Here is a 19,693-nt window from a genome sequence, read left to right on the forward strand (position 1 = left end):
CAATGTAATATGCTTTTTTAAATCTTTTAATCTTTTTATCTTGGGAATCCATTTTAGATATGGAGTGGTATATAAATAAATAAATTTTAGTGAGTTGCGCTGCTACAGAAACCAGTTTAAAAGTTTCCCTATAAAGTAGGCCTGGAGTCAACATTGTGATACCCATGGTCCCCCCTTTGGAGCACTCAAAAGCTCGCTCAGTATTTTATAGCATTTTGTCTGGCTTAATAAAGTCATTGTCCTACTCTAGTGTTTGAGATCGTTTTGCCAGTTATTATATCCTGCCTTTCTGACGACTTGCTCAAGTAGGCTGCAAAAACTATCACTGCACAAAATGGCTTACAACAAATGTAAGACTCAACATATGTACGATGATTCTTGATAGAAACTTGGAGAGCTGGATTTCACCCCAACTTGGCTTCTCTCATTTCAAGGTGTTTTGTAGGAAGCAGCAATACTGTTAGACAAAGGTTCTTCGCCCAGGGGCGAGATCTATGGGTGGGGAAAAAGAACGGGTGGGTTTTGTCATTGTTTCCGATATGAGAGGTGACGCAAGTAGGCTATATACTTGGAAATTTCTGGGTGAATATCTTTATACAAGAGCCACTTCACACATCTACAGTTTCTTGCTGTACACATATAAAGTGTGAAGGACAGACAGACATCCCTAAACTCACCCTAGACACACTCATTGGCTTCAGTTTCACAGCACATTTCCACTGTGTACTTATGCAGGGCCAGTGTCAAGGGTAGGCATGGTTTGCCCACACCACAGCAAGGGCCTACTGACAACAGCCCCTTGCAGCTCCTCTGCAACATCGTGACCTGCTTGTTCATTTGCCTCTCGCTCTGGCCCAAACAACAGTGGTGGTTAGAAGGAAGAGCAGTAGATATATTGCCTGGATCATCATTTAGTACTAAAAAAGGTCCAACGATCAATGATCAAACCCAGTCTGCTGGTGCACTGAGCTGACGACAAACGAAGACACACAATCCACAGCAAATGAGGATTCAAGTCTATGAAAAGCGTCACGGTACTTTTCATGGCAAGTTCTTAGTAATCCGAAGCGCCACTTAGGAGGGAGCATGTGCAAAGTGCAGCCAGAGTCTCAGACGATGATGGATCCAAACAGGGAGGTTTCCCAGGAATGCAGAACAGATGTTTCTAGCAAAGAGTCCTTGTCTCTGTACCAGCTTAAAAAGAGAGGCGTAGGCCTCTTCCAGACCACTTGACAGACAGGGCCTTTTGCCTTTCAGCAATGCCTCTGTCTAAACAGCACTGCTCAGCCCATCAAGATGACGCTTCAGTCTGGGCGACCCTTCTGCAACCCCCAACCTTTTCTCTATCAATTTCTCACAGATAGTTTCTTGCCAAGGCCGAGACAAGCAGGTGGCTTGCTGGGAGGTGCTCCCACACTCTGCTCTGAGAACACTGACAGAGATCAATTCACACAGATTGTAACGTTCCAGAAGCTGAACAGGCCAAAACCTTTCCAGACTACTTCTAATTAAATCTTAGCTAAACTACAAGACCCCATGGCTGTGCCTACTATTCCTGACAGTAGGTGACACAGGATTCAATAAAGGGAAAAGGAAGTTAATCTCCGTCCACAGCACTTGACAAATGAAAAGTAACATCTAAGATCTTGCCAAGGTCTTTTCTTTTACCACTGGGATTTTAATCTATTATTGTTACCTTAGCTGCTATAGTTCAACCCTCACCCTCCCATACAGAAGTTTCATTCTCAGTGAATTGCGAGCAATATCTACACATTGTTTCATAAAGCCATTTTAGAGGAGCTTTGACAAGCAGCCATGCATTATTGTCTGCCACATTCAGGTGATAATGTGTGCGCTGCAGATCAATGGTTTTGAGAGTTGGCACAATCATACGAATTCTTGGAACTGTGAGCCTCTCTACATGAAGTTGTTATTGTATTCTTGTTATTCCTCACTCATGGTAGTTTATGGATCCTTTACATGATCTCCTCCTCCTCCTCCTCCTCCTCCTCCTCTAGAGTGGTTTTCAACCATTTTAGCATATATATTTTTTCTAACAAGGGAAGTCTGGCATTTCTGTGAATGATGGCATGAAACCATGGTATATTTGCTCGATTTTGTTATACCATAGCACCACCTGGTGGTCATGTAATGAAACTTATAGAAAGCCAGAGAAGGAAATCCTCCAGAAAAAGTGTAAACAAGATGATCTTAATCCCACAAAGAATCTAAAAGCAGAAGCCTCAATAAAGGTGCGGGTTAAAAACCTCATATAGAAAAGCCTGTATGTCCATTCCACATAAGGAGGCAGTAGTTCAAAGGCATCTCCACATAATCCCAACTGGTTCACAAATCTGCCAACAGCCCTATAAATACCTAGACTGTGAGGCTGTTCACACAACATGCTAATCCATGCTCAGTGGTTGAGTGTGGGTTGTTTTGAACCTGAGTTGTTTATTGGTGGGTGAGCATGTTGTTTGAATGCAGCCAGGGTGGCTTGTTAACCACCTTGAACAACCTAACAACAAACCATGGGTTCTCAAGGTGGCTTCTTTGAGAAAATAAGTCACACTGCATGGTTAACAAGCCACCCTGGCTGTGTTCAGACAACATGATAAACCACAGTTCAACAAACAACCCACAGTTGAAAACATCCTTCACTCAACCACTGAGGCCATAGCTAGACCTAAGGTTTATCCCTGGATCGTCCAAGGGTCAAACCTGTTCATCTAGGTGACACACAGGGGATCCAGAGCTCAGGCAGGGGCGAACCCTGGATGATCCCAGGATAAGCCTTAGGTCTAGCTGTGGCCTTAGTGTGGGTTAGTATGTTGTATGAACAGCCCCTATCACTGGTGTTTGTGTGGAGAGCAGCAGTGCTAACTGCAAGCCTTTTGATTCATTATACAGGCAATATATAATGGTACTCTTTCTCTCTTTATACTTGGGACTATCTTTTGATTCATTTATACAGGCAATATATAATGATTATAACATAGGCATAGAATAAAGCTAAGAACTGTACATAATTTATTGGTGTTTTTAGTTTTTCTTATATTCACTGTTTACATTTTTTCAGATGGTTAAAAAGAACATGAAATAAACTCTGTAGTATGGTTGAATATTCCTGAAGGAGGAAATAGGCGTCAGTTATGATTAATATGAACAGCATTTATAGCCCCAGAGATGTGACCCCTTGTTAGAGTAAATGTGACAGCATGAATTATTTTCAATTATGATGAACTTCATTCTGTTGCATTAGTTATGACACACCTCAATGGAAGCTTGTTGTTTTGATACAGCAACAGTTGTAGGTTTAAAAGAACCGGAAATATGGCATTCAAAAGTCTAAATCACAAGCAAAACAACTGGAATTCTAGTGGCACATTTAATGATCCAATTCGCTCAACACAACAGCCCATCATAGGCTAATTTAATAATCCTAAAACATACTATGGGTTATGCAAGGTTTGTTTAACCCTCAAATAACCTCTGCTGCAAAAAGCCAGGCAACCCCAGCCAGGGCTGTTCACATAACACACTAACCCACACAAATTGGTTGAGTGTGGGTTGTTGTTGAACTATGGGTTCTTTGTTGAACTATTGGTTAGTGAATTTGTTGAACTATCGTTAGCATATTGTCTGAACCCAGGGCATTTTCTTCAGGGAGGCTTGTTAACCATGTAGTGTGGCTTGCTTACTACCCTGAACAACCCGACAACAAACCATGAGTTCCCAAGGTGGCTTGTTTGAGAAAAATGATTAACAAGCCACCCTGTGGAAAATGTCCTAGGTTCAGACAAAACACAAACAACGGTTCAACAAACAACCCACAATTCAACCATTGTATCATGCCTTACCTGGAGCAGGATTCATCAGATGAAGAAGAGGCTGTGAAGAGCCAGCACAGCGGGCCCCAGCCGGAGCCAGGCAAAGAGATGGAGGCTTTGGCTGACAGCACTCCCTGGAACCATTAGAAGAGCAGCCTTACCCTCCAGTGTCATTCATGGACACCACCACCCCAAATGCAGGAGGCAGAGCCAGACATGCATCTCTCTGAACGGCATAGACTCAAACACAAGCAGCAGATAAACAAAAAGAGGCCACAGCGTAGGGCCTCCCTTAAAAACAATGCACCAACCTAAATAGCCAGCTGTACTGATTAACGACCAGCTATAAATCAACACAGCCAGAACCAGATCTCCACTGCAGTCAACTTCGAGTTAACTTCAGCGTGTTGCCTTGCTTCTCCGGACCTTGCTTCCTGCTGGACTCTCAACAACCTACCTGGACCACCCTCCTGGACACTTTCTGACTGGCTTCCACATTTGTCTCAACTGAATTCTGTGGATCGACCTCAGGACTGTTTTTGACCTCACCCCTGCCTTTTCTTACTGCGTTATTGGGATTTCTGTGTATGACCTTGGACTGGACTGGCTACTCTCTCTCTCTCTCTCTCTCTTTATACTTGGGACTATCTGGGCCTTGACCAGGGCACGTGCCAGCTTCAAAACAGAACACACCGAGTGTGGGTTAGCGTATTGTGTGATACCAATCAGTGGCAATTGGTGCCCCAAGGGTTAATTAATCCACGGTGTGCTGTGACTTCATTGCATCTCTTCTCTGAGTCTCCTCCAGCACATTTAGTTTTATGTTTAAAATGAGATTATGAACATCTCTTGTACGTTCTGTTAATTTAGAATAACAAAAAGTAGATGCAGTTAAACGACTGCTTTTTACCTGTATGGGGGATTATTATTTTCAACAATCACTTCCCAGTATTGCATTGCAGTCAAGAGAGTGATTGATCGTGCTGTACATAACTGGCACCAGAAATCTGGAAGGATTATGGTTGTTGGAACATGTTGCCTCTAGAGAATCCCAATCTACTAGACCCTTTCAGTTCAACAATATCTTGGAGGTAACTAATTTATTAGACATTTTTCCTACAGTTACCAGATGGCTTTTTGACAGCTTACTCACATTTCTGCGAGATTCCACAATGTTCCAAATTCAGATGTGATATTGAACTGGATAATATTTGTACACTGTTTGAAATCTTTATAACTGATGTACACTCTGACTGTATTTCCATTTTGTTCCATTAGAAAGCAGAGTAAACAAGCACTTATGTAAGGCTGAGCTGTTCTTTTGGAACCTGCCTTTATACTCATGCGGTGATTTCTTTGGCATGCAGTGCAATTCCTTTTTAACAAGATCTATACACGGATCTTACATGGTGTCACTTCTATAGCAGTTGCAGACTTTTGAATGAAGGACAAATTAAGGACTTGTTTCAGAATCTTTGTTTTTGTCCACTTTATGCTGAAAATTGGGTTTCTGCATGAGTGGCTAGTTTTCATGAACTCAGCTCTGTTGTTCTTTTTCATATGTGCCCCAGACTATGCACCATCTTAAATCTTGAGGTGCAGATTTGTTTGCAGTCTTCTCCTGGCTTAACATTCCTCAGTTATTCAAACCAAACTACACATGTTTTAATGTTGCACATAGGTTTTTAAAAGTGCAAATATCAGGATTGGGCACTGTAGTGGGTGGGAAAGGGAAGCTTAATTGTGCCTCGACCATGACAAAAAACTCTTCTCTGAATTCATTTGATTCAGGAAGGGAAATCCCCCCCCCCCCTACTTGTGTCACTGGGAGCTTCGGTCCAAATGCAAATGAAGTTTTGGGAGTTTTCGTTGGCACCGCAGCATGGCAGAAAGGGCTAAACCGCCTCCCCTCACAGCAGTCCCAACCCTGACAGCTGGGCCCAGTGGCTGCTATTTGCAGTTTTATTTGCTGCATGTTTGGTAGACTAATACTCCTCTCAACATTTTATACCATAAGCATAAGAACATTAACAGATGAACATACAGCGTTAACCTTTTCCTTCTCATTTTGCGTTTTCTACATTCACTGCAGACAGTTTAGCATCTTCCAACTGCATGCAAATTCAGTGCGTTCTATCCACCAAACTCTATTACCCTGTTTACTAAGATAGAGTCAACCATCAATAATGTCCCATCTTCCAAAGATATCCCTATCAGTGGCGGTGATGCCACTGGCATACCTCTAAGCATCCCTGAAGATCTCTCCTTCAGGAGGTCAGACCATCTCATTGTGGAGTATTTCCTGGTGCATCATTCAGTGCAAGCTAGCTTCTTCCCTAATTTGTCTATTAATTACATAGTCGTTTAATTCTAAATAGCTTTTATCACAACATTTACCATTTGGAAGAAACAGTTGTTAGAATGTCACTACTTTTCTCTGCAGGTCCAATTGTTATGCTTCAGTGTCTAGCTTGAAGCTTTCAATGGAGAATAAAAGATGCCCAAAGCAGAAGTCAACCTTTCATTTTGCTACAAAGGAGATGCCATCTATTTCATGCTGCGCTAAGTATTCCATTGGAATGCAAGTAAAACACAGCCTTCAGCATATCTTAATTTCCAAAAAGGAAAGAAAGAAAGAAAAAGCAGTAAGCAAAAGAAGTAGCCTTAATTAACACATTTTGTTACTCTTTAAATAAGTAAATCCCACAAAGCACTCAGAGTTATCTGTTAGCAGTCTGTACTACAGGGAGACACTCTGTACCTCACAGATTGAGCCCTTAAGATATTTCTCAAAATAAGATGTAGTGAGCAAAAACAGAAAGGAAAGCTTAATTTAAAAAAGAATACACAATCACTACTGACTACAGTCTGAGTTCACTTTAGGTGAACCTTTATTTAATGCTTTTGGCACACCCTTAGAATTGTGCCATGCCATATAGTGATTAGTTATATTTATATGGATTAACAGCTATAAGAAATAAAATAGAAAAGGAGCAGCCTATATACAATATAAATGATGTTGTCTTTGTTTAAAATTTAAACATACCAGCCGTATGTGTTAAAATATTTGTACTTGATATCAACAATTCATCCTAAAATTTCAATTGTTCTAACAGGGGAAGGAATCTATTATTGATTTTTCTAATGCTTTTTTGGACAAGATCTTCTGTTTGATAGGCACCAAGAATTTGACTTTTGCTATTAAGAATCCCAACTTTGGTTTTGTTATGTGAATAATTTAAAAAGGCTAATGATTCCCTCTATCTATAAAATCTATTAGAGACCTGTGCAAAAGATTCCTGAACTCCAAATCTTTCATGGAAAGAGAGAGAAAGGAATACTGTTTCAGCACATGGTCCCAATTGCACAGTGCATGCACTTACTGAGAATCTCGGCTTTCATTTTGATTTGCTTAAAGATTCCTTTGTTTTTCCATTTCCCCCTTTTACAACAGATTCCCGGCATTCTGTTTCCACAGCGGCCAACTAGCTGCCCATGGGAAACCCACAAGCAGGACCTATCAGTGCAATAGGACTTTTCCACCCATGTTTCCCAGCAACACGCATTCATAGGCATACTGCCTCTGATACTAGTGGTAGCTGTTAGAAATATGGCAGGTTCTTGTCCCTGACCTTAGGTATGAAAGACGAGCGTAGAAAACACTGCAGAGGACACCATGTATCAGTATACTGAGGTGCGACTTCGGAGGGTCGGACCCCGATCGGAGCTTGCACACCACTTTTATTCACATAGGGTCAGCTGACAATGAAAAAGGGGACTGGGATGAAGGGGGGTGGGATACACAAAGAAAAAGGGGAGTGGGATACATTTACACAACCTGTGTACGAGAGGAGTGGGATACATTTCTAAACAGGATACCTTTACCTAGTCCCATCCCCCTTCCCTGCCATTCCACATCTCTCTGGGATGTGTGAGTCAGCTACTTCCTCTTGCAGGGTCTACAGAAAGCACAAAGGGCATCTTAAAACTCAATTAACCCTTTCATTTCCTACAGTAGCATAGAGCTATCAGGACCAGTAACCATTGATAGACTTCTCCAGGAATTTGTCTAACCCCCTTTTAAAGTCATAATTGGTGGCCATCACCACATCTTGTGGTAGTGAATTCCATAGTTGAACTATGCACTTCGGAAGAAGTACTTCCTTTTATCTCATGCTTTCACTGGCTCCATTTTAGCTACAGTCCCATCGGCATTCAGCAGCTGAGATTACTATTAGAAGGACTCTCTCTCTCTCTCTCTCTCTCTCTCTCTCTCTCTCACACACACACACACACACACACACACACACACACACACACACACGCACACTGGACCAAAGACCAGCAGTACAGTTTATGACATTTCTGTACAAATGTACATCTCAGATGTATATAAGAACAATGACCATTCACAACTGCAATAATTGCTTATTACAAGATTTTCCCAGTTTCTCTATGCTAATTAACACTGTAATGATTTTAGATATATTTGCACTTGAAAAATAAGAGTTGAGTTCCCAGCTATTTATTGCTATTAGTAGGTTATGCAAACAATAACAAGTAGGCAAATGCAATTATTAAGGATATTAATATTTTAATGTAATTAATATTATGGAATTAATTATTAATGGAATTCATAATTTAAAAGGATTCCAAATTAAATGTGTTACATATGTAAGACTTCAGTCTAACAAATCCCTTCTCAAAAAACTATCTATTATTTAAAATATGGAAAAGAAACATGTCAGTAGGGTTAATGCTGTCTCTTTGCACTGTCTACTAAACCTTGATGCCAAAATCCTATTATTGGAAGTTATAAACTCCTGGGATCTTTAAAAAATAACCTTTGAAGATCAACCAGTACCTTGCAGAATGGAACTGAAGTGCTCCGTTCACTTTGCTTTCATATAAGAGCATATCAACCAAATTATAGAAGGGTCAAAGCTAATTATAAAAGATGTTACAATACAATGCTGTGGAAATTATTATGTGGTAATGTGTTTTTTCTAATCTCAGACTTTCAGAAATGAAAACTAAATGAATGTTGGAAATAATAGACCCAGCAGCCTCTGTGCCTTTTCAGCTTTTGAACATGTATTCCAACACATGCCGCACTTTGGAATTTTCAGGAAATGTAAAGCCATAGGTGTATATCTGGTTTGGAAGCTCTTTAGCTACCTACTAGGGAAAGTACAGCAGGTTAGCAAAAAAGTTGTCCACTTTGTGATAAACACATGAAACCTGGGCCTAATCTACACCAAGCAGGACACTGCACTATGAAAGTGGCATGAAAGTGGTATATAAAAGGCAGAAGCCACACCAAGCAGGATATAGCACTATGAAAGCGGTATATGGTATGTGTCAATGGGCCCCAACAGTGGTCAGTGCACTTCAATACCATTATAAAGCAGCAGTGTGGCTCCTGCCTTTTATATATCGCTTTCATACCGCTTTCGTGGTGCAATATCCTGCTTGATGTAGATTAAGCCCTGGTATATATCAAGCTCAATTTAAAATAGGGAGACACTCCTAATATTCTCAAGATTCAAAAATAGCAGGCTGTTTTGCAAGTATCTGCTTTGCAACTATCGTGACTTGGACATCGCATGAGGGATTTTCCTTCCCACTTTGACTGGAATAAATGTCCTATGGGTAAATTGCAACATGGTACTATGCAGGGCAGCACAGGGCAGAGAAAAGACTAGAAAAGGCCTGTGCTCTTCATGCTGTATCTTACTGGTGTAATGTAAGTTTCTTGTTTATATTTTCTTTGGGAAGGGAGGGATATTTTTTTAAATGAAAAGTCTTCTAAATATTTAGGCTTGCATAGCAATTTGTGTACGGAATATTGTCAGGCTTGAGATATCATCGTGTATTTCTTTTGAATATTTTGTCCAGAAAAATATATGTGGGAATTTTAAAATGCAGTATAAATTATTTATTCATTTCATTTCTATATCATCCCGTAGCCAAAGCTCTTTGGGCGGTTTACAAAAATTCATAAAAATACAACATAATAAAATAGACTTATTTTTTTTAACATAGAAACTTTAAAACAATGTAAACAGCTAAAACAATTTAAATAAACAATGCTAAACATTTATATGAACTAGTTTTATATGTTTGGATTAACTGGCAGATAAAAAAATAAAGGCACTCTAGCTTAACATGCTGGTCTCTATGTGTAGAGAAATGAGGTAGCACCATCATTTAAGAGCCTGTAATTACCTTAGAGAACAACAACTCTTGCTTTTTCTACAAACTTCAGTTTGTCACAAACTGATGGGATTTATGAGTGAGTGGAAAAGCACTGGCCGAATCAGAAGCTCTCTCACAATTGCCTCTCACAATGAAAACATGATAGGTTGCTATCTCCTATAGGCAGAGCTGGAAGGAGCATGGAATTTCCTAGGGAAACACAGAGACCTGTAAATGACTCCGGGGAGGGATGGGGATCTACACTACTGCTTTATAACAGTTTTGACAACTGTTGAGACCCAGGACACACTGCATATACAGTTTTCAAAACGTTTTCAAAGTGCTTTAAAGCAATTTAAAATCAAGTTCCTCACTTTTAAAGAAGGCAGAATCGACTTATGTTTTGTAGGCCCAAAACAAAAGCTGTTATTGAAGATGTTTTTATTCAAGCAGGCTTTTGGCATTTAAACTTGCTTGCTCTTGTAGTCTGTTTTAACTGGTTAGCAGTATTTTACTTCTGTTTTAACTGGTTAGCAGTATTATAATATTGCTACTTCCCAGAAACTGTGTAGTAGGTGTGAGGGGGGCAGTGTTGTGAGTACAGAAGGAACCCAGGAAATAAAAACACGGACACCAGAACGTGGGATAAACTAGGGCCTCTCTATATAATTAGGGAAATTCTCCCCTCCCTGGACCTGTGTGTGAACATGTGGGAATCTTAATCATTCTGACTCCAGGCAACTAGCCTGCCAATAGTGAAAACCCATCCCCTTTTTCAAGCGACACTTTAGTGTTTGGGGGCACAGTCCTGCTTCATCCCCTCCCAGGGCTGCACAGCTCCAAGTAGATGAGGCAGGAAGGTCCCCAAAGGCAAACCATATCCTGACACAAAAGCTGCACAGCCCCCGAGGAGCACAAAAGAGGCCAAGAGACACACAGGGCTAGCCTTTATAAACTTGACTCCGCCCACACCTGAGGCTGCATGCATGTGAGACATGTGTACCGTGTGTACTTGGCTCCTTCCCACCCACAAACACGGAAAAAAAAAACACCCCACAAGTCTGGGTGAGAATCAGACTTGTGTCCAGCTCTAGAGAAGAGTTGGAAATAGTACCTTACCAAAATCTGTCTTCATTTCCTGAATTTTTTCTTCCCCATGAAAGAGGCTTCCATTGTTCTGATTCATTTCCAGGGTATTTTATAATGTATTCTGAATTTCTTTTGGTCACGTTTTTTAGTTTACCTAATCACTTCAAGGTAGCCAAGTGGTCTAGTTCCCCCCCTCCTCTTCTATTACACATCTTTTCATCACTCTATAGCTTCCCAGGCTGCTTGCACATCTGGATTTGAAAAGGCCCTATGGAGGGATTACCTCATGATATCTTTCCCTGGGCTTTAATTGAAGTGTGGGAAGCTAAGGAGCCTAAAGGCTACCAGAGAGATTATTGCATTTTATTTTTATATGTAGGATGCTCACACACACTCCTCAGCCACCTCATAAGAAAGGTAAACAAAAGAACACCAGAACCTAACCCATGAGAATTTCTTTAAAACAATCTTTTTGAATGTCTTTTGAAAGCAGTTTATTGAATGAGAATGGTTGAAAAAATGTTGAAGAAATTTTCATCACAGTCCTATCTATCAAGAGTGAATATAATTCCAATTCATGTACCTTTCCTTTGATACATATACTGACAATTTCGGTAACAATTGCAGCAGAAAAATCCTTCTTAACATCAGCACTCAGACCTTTTAGTAAATAAATAGGGAAAACCTTCCGTTTGGAGAAGGCAAGGACTTTTATTGGGAGGAGTTCAAAGGCTCATCGTTGCATGGAGACGTTGCATTCCTTCTTTATAAGCTATACTGTAGCTTCAAGAATGCAGCTACAAAACAGTAGTGAACATTTGTAAGAACTCATTCTCTACGTTTTTCAGAAAGTCAGTTACATCAAGAGTTTTCTTAAACCCATTTGTGCAAAGTGTAGGTATAATGTGATCCCAGAAAATTACTAATTAAACAGTACACATACCTGGAATTCAGTGGCCTAGAATATTTTTATATTGCATATTGTAAGATTTAAGTCCCTGAGAATGAAGTTCTTAATTTGATAGAGAATGGTGAGGATCATTCTGTTATAGTAAAGGGTCCTTGGCCCCTATCTAGTTATGCATGAATAAGCTGTTTATGTTTTATTTATTTTATTTTATTTTTAAGCCCCTTTAACACTAGTTTTCAAGTGGCTTACGTAATTTGCAAATAAAAATAAAATGCAACAAGAAAGTAAATCAAACAAGCCATTAAAATATAACTAGTTGTGACTGAATCTGGATAGGGATAGTGTGCATCCCACTCAAAGCACTGCAACATGAATAAATTGTATCGTGATCCAGACGTGAATTCAGATGTAAAACGGCTTGTTTGTGTAGTGCTTTATGTACATGTTGTGATGTCTTTATCTGGACTGGGTTGCATTTGTTTCAAAAAACTGTTTCAGTTGATGATTCTCCCTAGTCAGAATTTGGAGGGGAAAGTACCCTCTGAATAGGCTACTTAGGGAGATATGGGAAACGTGAGTGCAGAGAAGTACTTGGACTTGGGTTCAGAAAAGTACTGGTGGAAAGGGGTGGGTGGAAAGTGACTTTCCTGCCTGTCCTCCTCCCGGCAACTTCCAAGCCCGCTAAAAAGCCTAAGGCTGTGGTACAGAGGGCTAAGGCAGAAGAGGGGGAAACTCTGCCCACTGAAAACTGGGCAGAGGCACCTTCTGCGAGTGGAGCGACAGGAGCATCCAGCCGAATTAGTAAACCACAAAATATAATCAATAAAAAGAACAACTAACTACCAATTTCCAAAAGCAGTAATAAAGAACATATAATACAACCCACGTTTAAAGACACAATAAAAACAAAAAAATCTAGTAGCAGCAAGAGTAAAATATGTGATACAATAAAGCATGAAAATTTGAAGCAATAAAATTAGGTATTGCACATTAAACATCCGTTGAAATAAAAGTGTCTTTAATTTCTGGCAGAAGAGATTCAGGGAGCCTGATGGATTTCAGTTGGAAGAGGATTAACTCAGTGCAGTTGAAATTGTTATGAGACTGATCATATTAAATGGTTTGATTTGGGACTCGCCCCACGTAAAGTTGTCAGATTGGATATTTTAAGATACAGGAAAGTGATCTCTGCCAAGGAGTACCAATTTCAGCCATGTACCCTATGATGTGATTAATGGTCCTCTTTTTGGAGGGGCCAGAAAGGGGGTGCATCCCAACGAAGTCAGTCAGATTAGACAGTCTGAAATTATATGTATTAATCAACAGGAGATGATGCTTGCTTCATCCATGCACCTTATGACATAATTATTGAGCCCCAAAAGGGATTTTGAGAGTTGCCACCCCTAAACATCACAGCAAATGCACATAATACTGGCAGTTTTGGAGAGGCCACAACTTTTGTACCATGCACAGGCAGTCAGACCTTTTGTAGCTTTTTGTAATGTAAGTATTCTGACACAGGCTCTTGGACTATATAATCACAGCATGATGGTAGTAAGTCAAAGAAATGAGATATTTCTCCATGCTGTTGTGCTGCTGCCTCTACAATTCAGAAGATGCATGTTAAAATTTGTGCATTCTCATTGCTACTTATCTTATTACCAAAATATAAAGGCAATTAGAATTCAAAGCAATAGTAGCAAAATTATCCACATATGGTGAAGAGTACTTTGCAAGACAAAAACTGCAATATTCTCTAAAAAAATAATTGGATCCTCAGGGAAAGGTGCTGTATCTGTTGAATAATTGCAGCTGGAGAAGATTCCAGTATTGCTGTATATTTCCCGGATGCTGGAAGCTCACTATTCTCATTTTTAAAAGGATAGGATTTTTATTAATCCTAAAAATGCAACTAACCACAGGAATATTTCTCTTGCATTCTGTTTTGCACCAGTTGGCATAAGAGAGTTTAACAGGCCGACTTCTTCTATTACGTGAATTACTTCACCTCAAGGATTTTCCATCTTCATTCATGGATTTTGAAAATTAGTACTCGATGAATGGAGTAGGTTGAACCTTTTTTTTAAAAAAAGTAGGATATTAATCCAGCTCTAATATGTCCATGCAGCAGATAAATTTAGACAGAGAAGTCCCTTAATGTATAACATATTAATTTAAAGATTTTGCAAGCTATCCATAATTTATTTCAAAACCATTTTTGTAAAACTTAACATACTTTCAGTGCTTATTTCATGTAGCAACAGCTTTGCATATTTTCTTTGAAGATTTTGAAAATACAAAGATAAATGATGACTAATGTGTACCATCTGCTGGGGAAATAAAGATTTCTTACCCAGAGTTTCTGCTAAGCTGATTTGCTTATAAGAAGGAAGCAAACCCATTCCTTTGCTATTAAAAGGAGGCTTTAATATCTTCTGACAATTTTTTAACAGCAGAATAGTCAGTGGGATAACATTTACTCCATAGATTTGGGTCAGTAGATTCTCTTCTCTTGGATTGATACAAGAACTTTGGGGGCCAAAAACTGTTGGCGTCAGTTCTGTGAGACCCTCATAACATTTGGGCATGTGCTCTGCATCTCTTACTATGCACACTTATCATTCATGGTGTGGTGTATTGACTTTCTGGAACTTTCCTGCCAGCAGTATGTGTTAGATAATACAATATTTTGGATGGTACTGGATCTTAAATCCTTGCTAATGGGAATGGAATTTTGTTCTTTGCAAGAGAGATTTCAGGCTGATTCCACACTTGCATATTCATGACATTATTCAAAACTGAATGTGTGTGAACTGCTGCCACTGAAAAATAGTGTGCTTGAAGATGTCTTATGACATGAGTGTTCCCTCAGCAATTAACACCCTCTGGTTACAGAACTTTCTCAATGGGCCACACACACTATTCTTAAGTCTTATGAAAGAATAGAGGATTGGGTGAAAAATAGGGTAGTGGAGAAAGAGAAAAAAGACAACAGCCCACAAAACATATGTAACCTGGGAGGGTTGTTTTTTGGAAAATTGCTTACTCTGAATGTGTCACACTGATCTCTACCCTAAATTGGTCCATAAGCCAATCCAGTTGTTGATCACCACATTAGACTCTTTCTCACTCCTCTCTTTCTCTGTGTGTGCTTGTGTATTCTCAACTTATGTCATAGGCCAAACTAGACATAATGTGGGAGATTCAGCAGGGGTTTAGAAAATGTTAAGAACAACTGGGGGATATTTAGATCAGGACCACAGAGTTGAATGAAGGGCCCATTTCACTTTTCCTCCAATAGATTTGGTCCTCCCAAAATGCAGAGCAAAATATCCATGTATGTACCCATATATTACTTGGATGTTTTACCCTATGAGGCAAATGGCAGCTGGGCAGATTTTACTCAGGAAAACACATGGCCCTTTTCCAAACTCCACAAAGCCAGGAAATTGGAAGCTAAGGTTGATGCCTTATCTGATATGCCCTGTGATTGGTCATGATGTTGTGCAATGTCACAAATTGTGCTTGCTTACAACTTATTCTCCATGCACCCACACTTTTCCTGGGTCTTTCAGTCCTAAATCCAGATTGGAATAATGGAGTGTAGTATGGACCTTTCTCTTATTATTTATCCCCCAGTCCTTTGCAATTATGCACAAATTAATCTGTATGTAGCCTGGTTTGTCAATTTCCTTGCATGTTACCCACTCTACTTTGCTACTCCCTTTGACAGCTGAAATGTACAAGGAAATTGACTAGGCAAGAGAATACCTATCAGATAGTCACAAGTGCACCCTTGTGAAAGACTAATAATAATAATAATAATAATAATAATAATTTATTTATATATTACATTTTTATACTGCCCAATAGCCGAAGCTCTCTGGGCGGTTCACAAAAATTAAAACCATCATAAAACAACCAACAGGTTAAAAGCACAAATACAAATACAGTATAAAAAGCACAACCAGGTAAAACCACGCAGCAAAATTGATATAAGATTAAAATACAGAGTTAGAACTGTAAAATTTAAATATAAGTTAAAATTAAGTGTTAAAATACTGAGAGAATAAAAAGGAATAATAATAATAATAATAATAATAATAATAATAATAATAATAATAATAATAATCCAAAAAATTATAACCCCATTTGTGCTTTTTTGAGTTTTTTTTTTTTTAAAAGCCAGGGAACAAAAACAGATAACAATTGGAGCGGGGAAGGGGGTGGGCTGAGGAGACAAGATGCATTCTGCCACAAAGACACCTGGGATATGCATAGGAGCCAACTGGAAGATCAAGGGAGAACAAGCCACAATAAGCCCAATCATCAGTTGGGCATACAATGGCTTGTTTAGCGAACAACCAACCCACTGTGGCTTATTTGCAGGTTGGTGCAAAAAGAGAGACAAGCTCTGGTGCTTATAAAAATGTTTTTTCTTTAAGATAAGCTCAATGAATTTCAAATAAATATCCTTCTTCAAGAGCTAAAAATACAACATGAATACTTGATAACAACATTCCTACCCATGTCATAACAACTTGAAAACAGCACATATAATACTGAAAGAAACTGTATGTATTTAATTGCGTTACAAATGTACAATATCTAAGAACAGACTCCCATATCAGCTACTCTGTGATAACCACATTCTTAGAAGAAAAAAGGTTTTTATGCAATCCTGGCTCTAAAGTACAACAATCTCTTTTCCTATAGCAGCATGAGAAAATAAACATGTCTTTGAACAACTTATAAACATATGCGTAAACATTAGCAAACAACCCCCCAAACAGACAACTATATAGACTTACTGCATTACAAAGCCATTATTTGCACGGTGGCATAGCACGATGTGCAAACCTACCCCTCCCCAAGAAGAAAATTCTCTGAAATTCTCAGCTCTCTCAGCCTCTTTTGCCCAAGTTTTCATGTTTCCCCCATCCTCTACCAAATGCTGAAAATGGAATGGTTGAAAATTTTGGCACAGCACTAGTTATATTTGTTGTGCTATATCTTTTCACAGCTGTGTCATGATAATGCTACAGTGCTGGTGTGATGTCATGTTTTGCAACACTGTACTCATGGTGTTGCTTTTATGCTCCACTTTGGCACTTGTATATAAGCAAAGCAAGTTTTAATACCGCGTAGTATCTTTACTGTCTAGAGGTTGGTGAGCTGGGAAAAGGTTAATGTAATTGTAATCTAAAGCACAGGATCTTTGTTTTTGTACTTCTTATAGTTATCCACTATGCAGTCAATATTTCCTTACATAGCAGTAGTTTAGAGGAAAAGTGATTTGCATGAACAATGTCAGAATGCCACTAAAGTGTATGTGTTATTTCACTGCATTTAAATGCACAAACATGCATATATGTTTGTGGTGCCGAGGCCTGAGTCCGGTTCTCTAAATAGTAAGTAGTGATATAAACTTAAATGGATATTATTGAATTGTTTTATTATTGATTTTTAGATGCCTTGAGCATTTGGAGAAGCAATCTACAAATGTTTTGAATAAAAACAATAAATATTTGGATCTACCAATGATAGTGGTGATTCTTTTGTTTTACAGGAAAAAGTAGAATATGCCTTCCTGATAATTTTTACGATTGAAACATTTTTGAAGATTATAGCATATGGATTATTATTACATCCCAATGCGTATGTTAGAAATGGATGGAATTTACTGGATTTTGTAATAGTAATTGTAGGGTAAGTCTGATATTTGATTTTCCAAGAAATTAACATTCTAAAAATGTTTCTATGTCATATGTACTTATTACTAAACTATTATTAAACTAGTGAAGCAATGAAGAGCCAATTTCAGTTTTGCTGGCCTTCAGTGTTGTTAAGTACTTAATTGCTTTTCTCGCAGACAACCTTCCCGTTCCCTGCTGCCCAAAAGTGATATTGATACAGTGACCAGGATTGGATGACATGCTAGGGCTTGACGTTGCTTATTTAACCCACGATGAGCTGGCATCTACAAAATTTAATGTGGCATCTACAAAAGCCACATTAAATATGCAATTCCCATTTGGGGATTGACATGTCTTGTGAACCCATCAAGTGTGAGTTATGTGAGGGTTTAACCCTCGCATAATCCATGTTTGCTAGGTTTGCTTGCTGGGTTATTTAACCCTCACATAATCCACATTTGCTGGGTTCATGATATTCCTGAGTAGGGGTTGTATATTCAAAATGGCAGCCACACACACTGTAGCCTCACTGTGGTTAAGTCATGTTGTGGGAACAGCTTCAATGAAAACTTTGCCATTGTTTCCCCTCTAGGACATCAGCCAGCTAATTTTATAAGCACGTTCTTAGGGCCATTTCATATGTCCCCCACCCCATATAGAAATATTATCCATGTAGAAAATGGTGTGTGTGTGTGTGTGTGTGTGTGTGTATTCCAAGGTATAAATTAGAACACAAGATGGGTTTTTTTCCTAGAGAGAGTACATGAATTGGGTAGTGTAAATCTGAGGCATCCATGGGGCCCTCACACATTCATATTTGATTGAAAAATCAAATGGATAAAATGGAGAGGGGGAGGACCATGTAATCCACCTTGGGTTCTTTGCAATAGGGGAAAAAGAAGGATATAAATACAATAAACACATAAATAAATTTACTCTTGGGCAGAAAAGCTCCCAGGGATCCTCAGAATTTGTTCAGTTCAACAAGAGATGTAAAGATCTATGTGAGAAACTCAGGATAAACAGTAATCAATCACTGGTGGGAGTAAATGAGTGTAGAAAAGTCCTCCTAATAGTCTAAGTCAAAGTGATCAATAGACCCAATATATATTATCAAGGAACATTTTCAAAGGAGTGGCAAAAAGGAAAAAAAATGTTCAGAGATGTTTGATTCTTGTCAATTAACATTTTGCAAAGATTTAAAAGTAGAAATATTGTGCTGAATTCTGATTTGAGTCAATATGATTTGCATTACCTTTTTGTGTGGAAACTATCATACTCCAAAAATTATACATGATTTGAACCTGTCATCTAGCAAAATATACAACTCCTATGGTCTGACTGAACAGCATCTGTAGCAGTCTGCAGGCCATTGGCAACAGAAGAGGTGAGCAATAGTTAAATCAGAAAGGTGCTATAAAGCTATGTGGATTCTACTATGGTATAACTGCATGTACATGTTTCTACCTAGATATCAAGTGAGGTGTTGGTAGTTACCATTGTGAAATCTGATGCCTTGTTTGTGCGTGATGAAAGTTATTTTGTAGGTGTTCTGAAAGTAAGCAATGTGAACTACCCTGAACGGTCCCTAAAACTGATAAAAGTTTTTTTTGCCTTTGTATTATTTCCCTTTTAGAATGTAATACATAAATATATGACTCATGTTGACAGTTAAAAGGTTTTTCTGAATTATATCTCCTTCAAGGATTTTTTTTTTAGTTAGTTCTTTCTTGTTAAAATGGAAGATGATGGGTTCTTTTACTTCTTGTTCATCAGATTGTTTAGTGTAATTTTGGAACAATTAACCAAAGAAGCAGAAGGTGGTGCCCATTCAGGTGGAAAACCAGGTGGCTTTGATGTAAAAGCCCTAAGAGCCTTTCGTGTGTTGCGACCTCTCCGACTTGTATCAGGAGTGCCCAGTAAGTTGATGTCTATTTCTTTATTTTGTGGCATGAATTAAAACAGTATTT

At 38.9% G+C, this 19,693-nt stretch overlaps 1 protein-coding gene across 1 annotated transcript in view; it reads left to right on the forward strand.

The window, feature by feature from the left end:
* The window catches only part of CACNA1D (calcium voltage-gated channel subunit alpha1 D), a 256,993-nt gene that overhangs the window by 68,184 nt on the left and 169,116 nt on the right, over positions 1–19,693 (forward strand). The window contains exons 4-5 of the mRNA XM_063121273.1: positions 17,597–17,736; positions 19,500–19,642. Coding sequence (XP_062977343.1) covers positions 17,597–17,736; positions 19,500–19,642 — 283 coding nt within the window. The remainder of the gene's footprint in view (positions 1–17,596; positions 17,737–19,499; positions 19,643–19,693) is intronic.

Source organism: Elgaria multicarinata, chromosome 3 (assembly GCF_023053635.1).
Source record: "Elgaria multicarinata webbii isolate HBS135686 ecotype San Diego chromosome 3, rElgMul1.1.pri, whole genome shotgun sequence".
In the NCBI taxonomy this organism is placed as follows: Eukaryota; Metazoa; Chordata; class Lepidosauria; order Squamata; family Anguidae; genus Elgaria; species Elgaria multicarinata.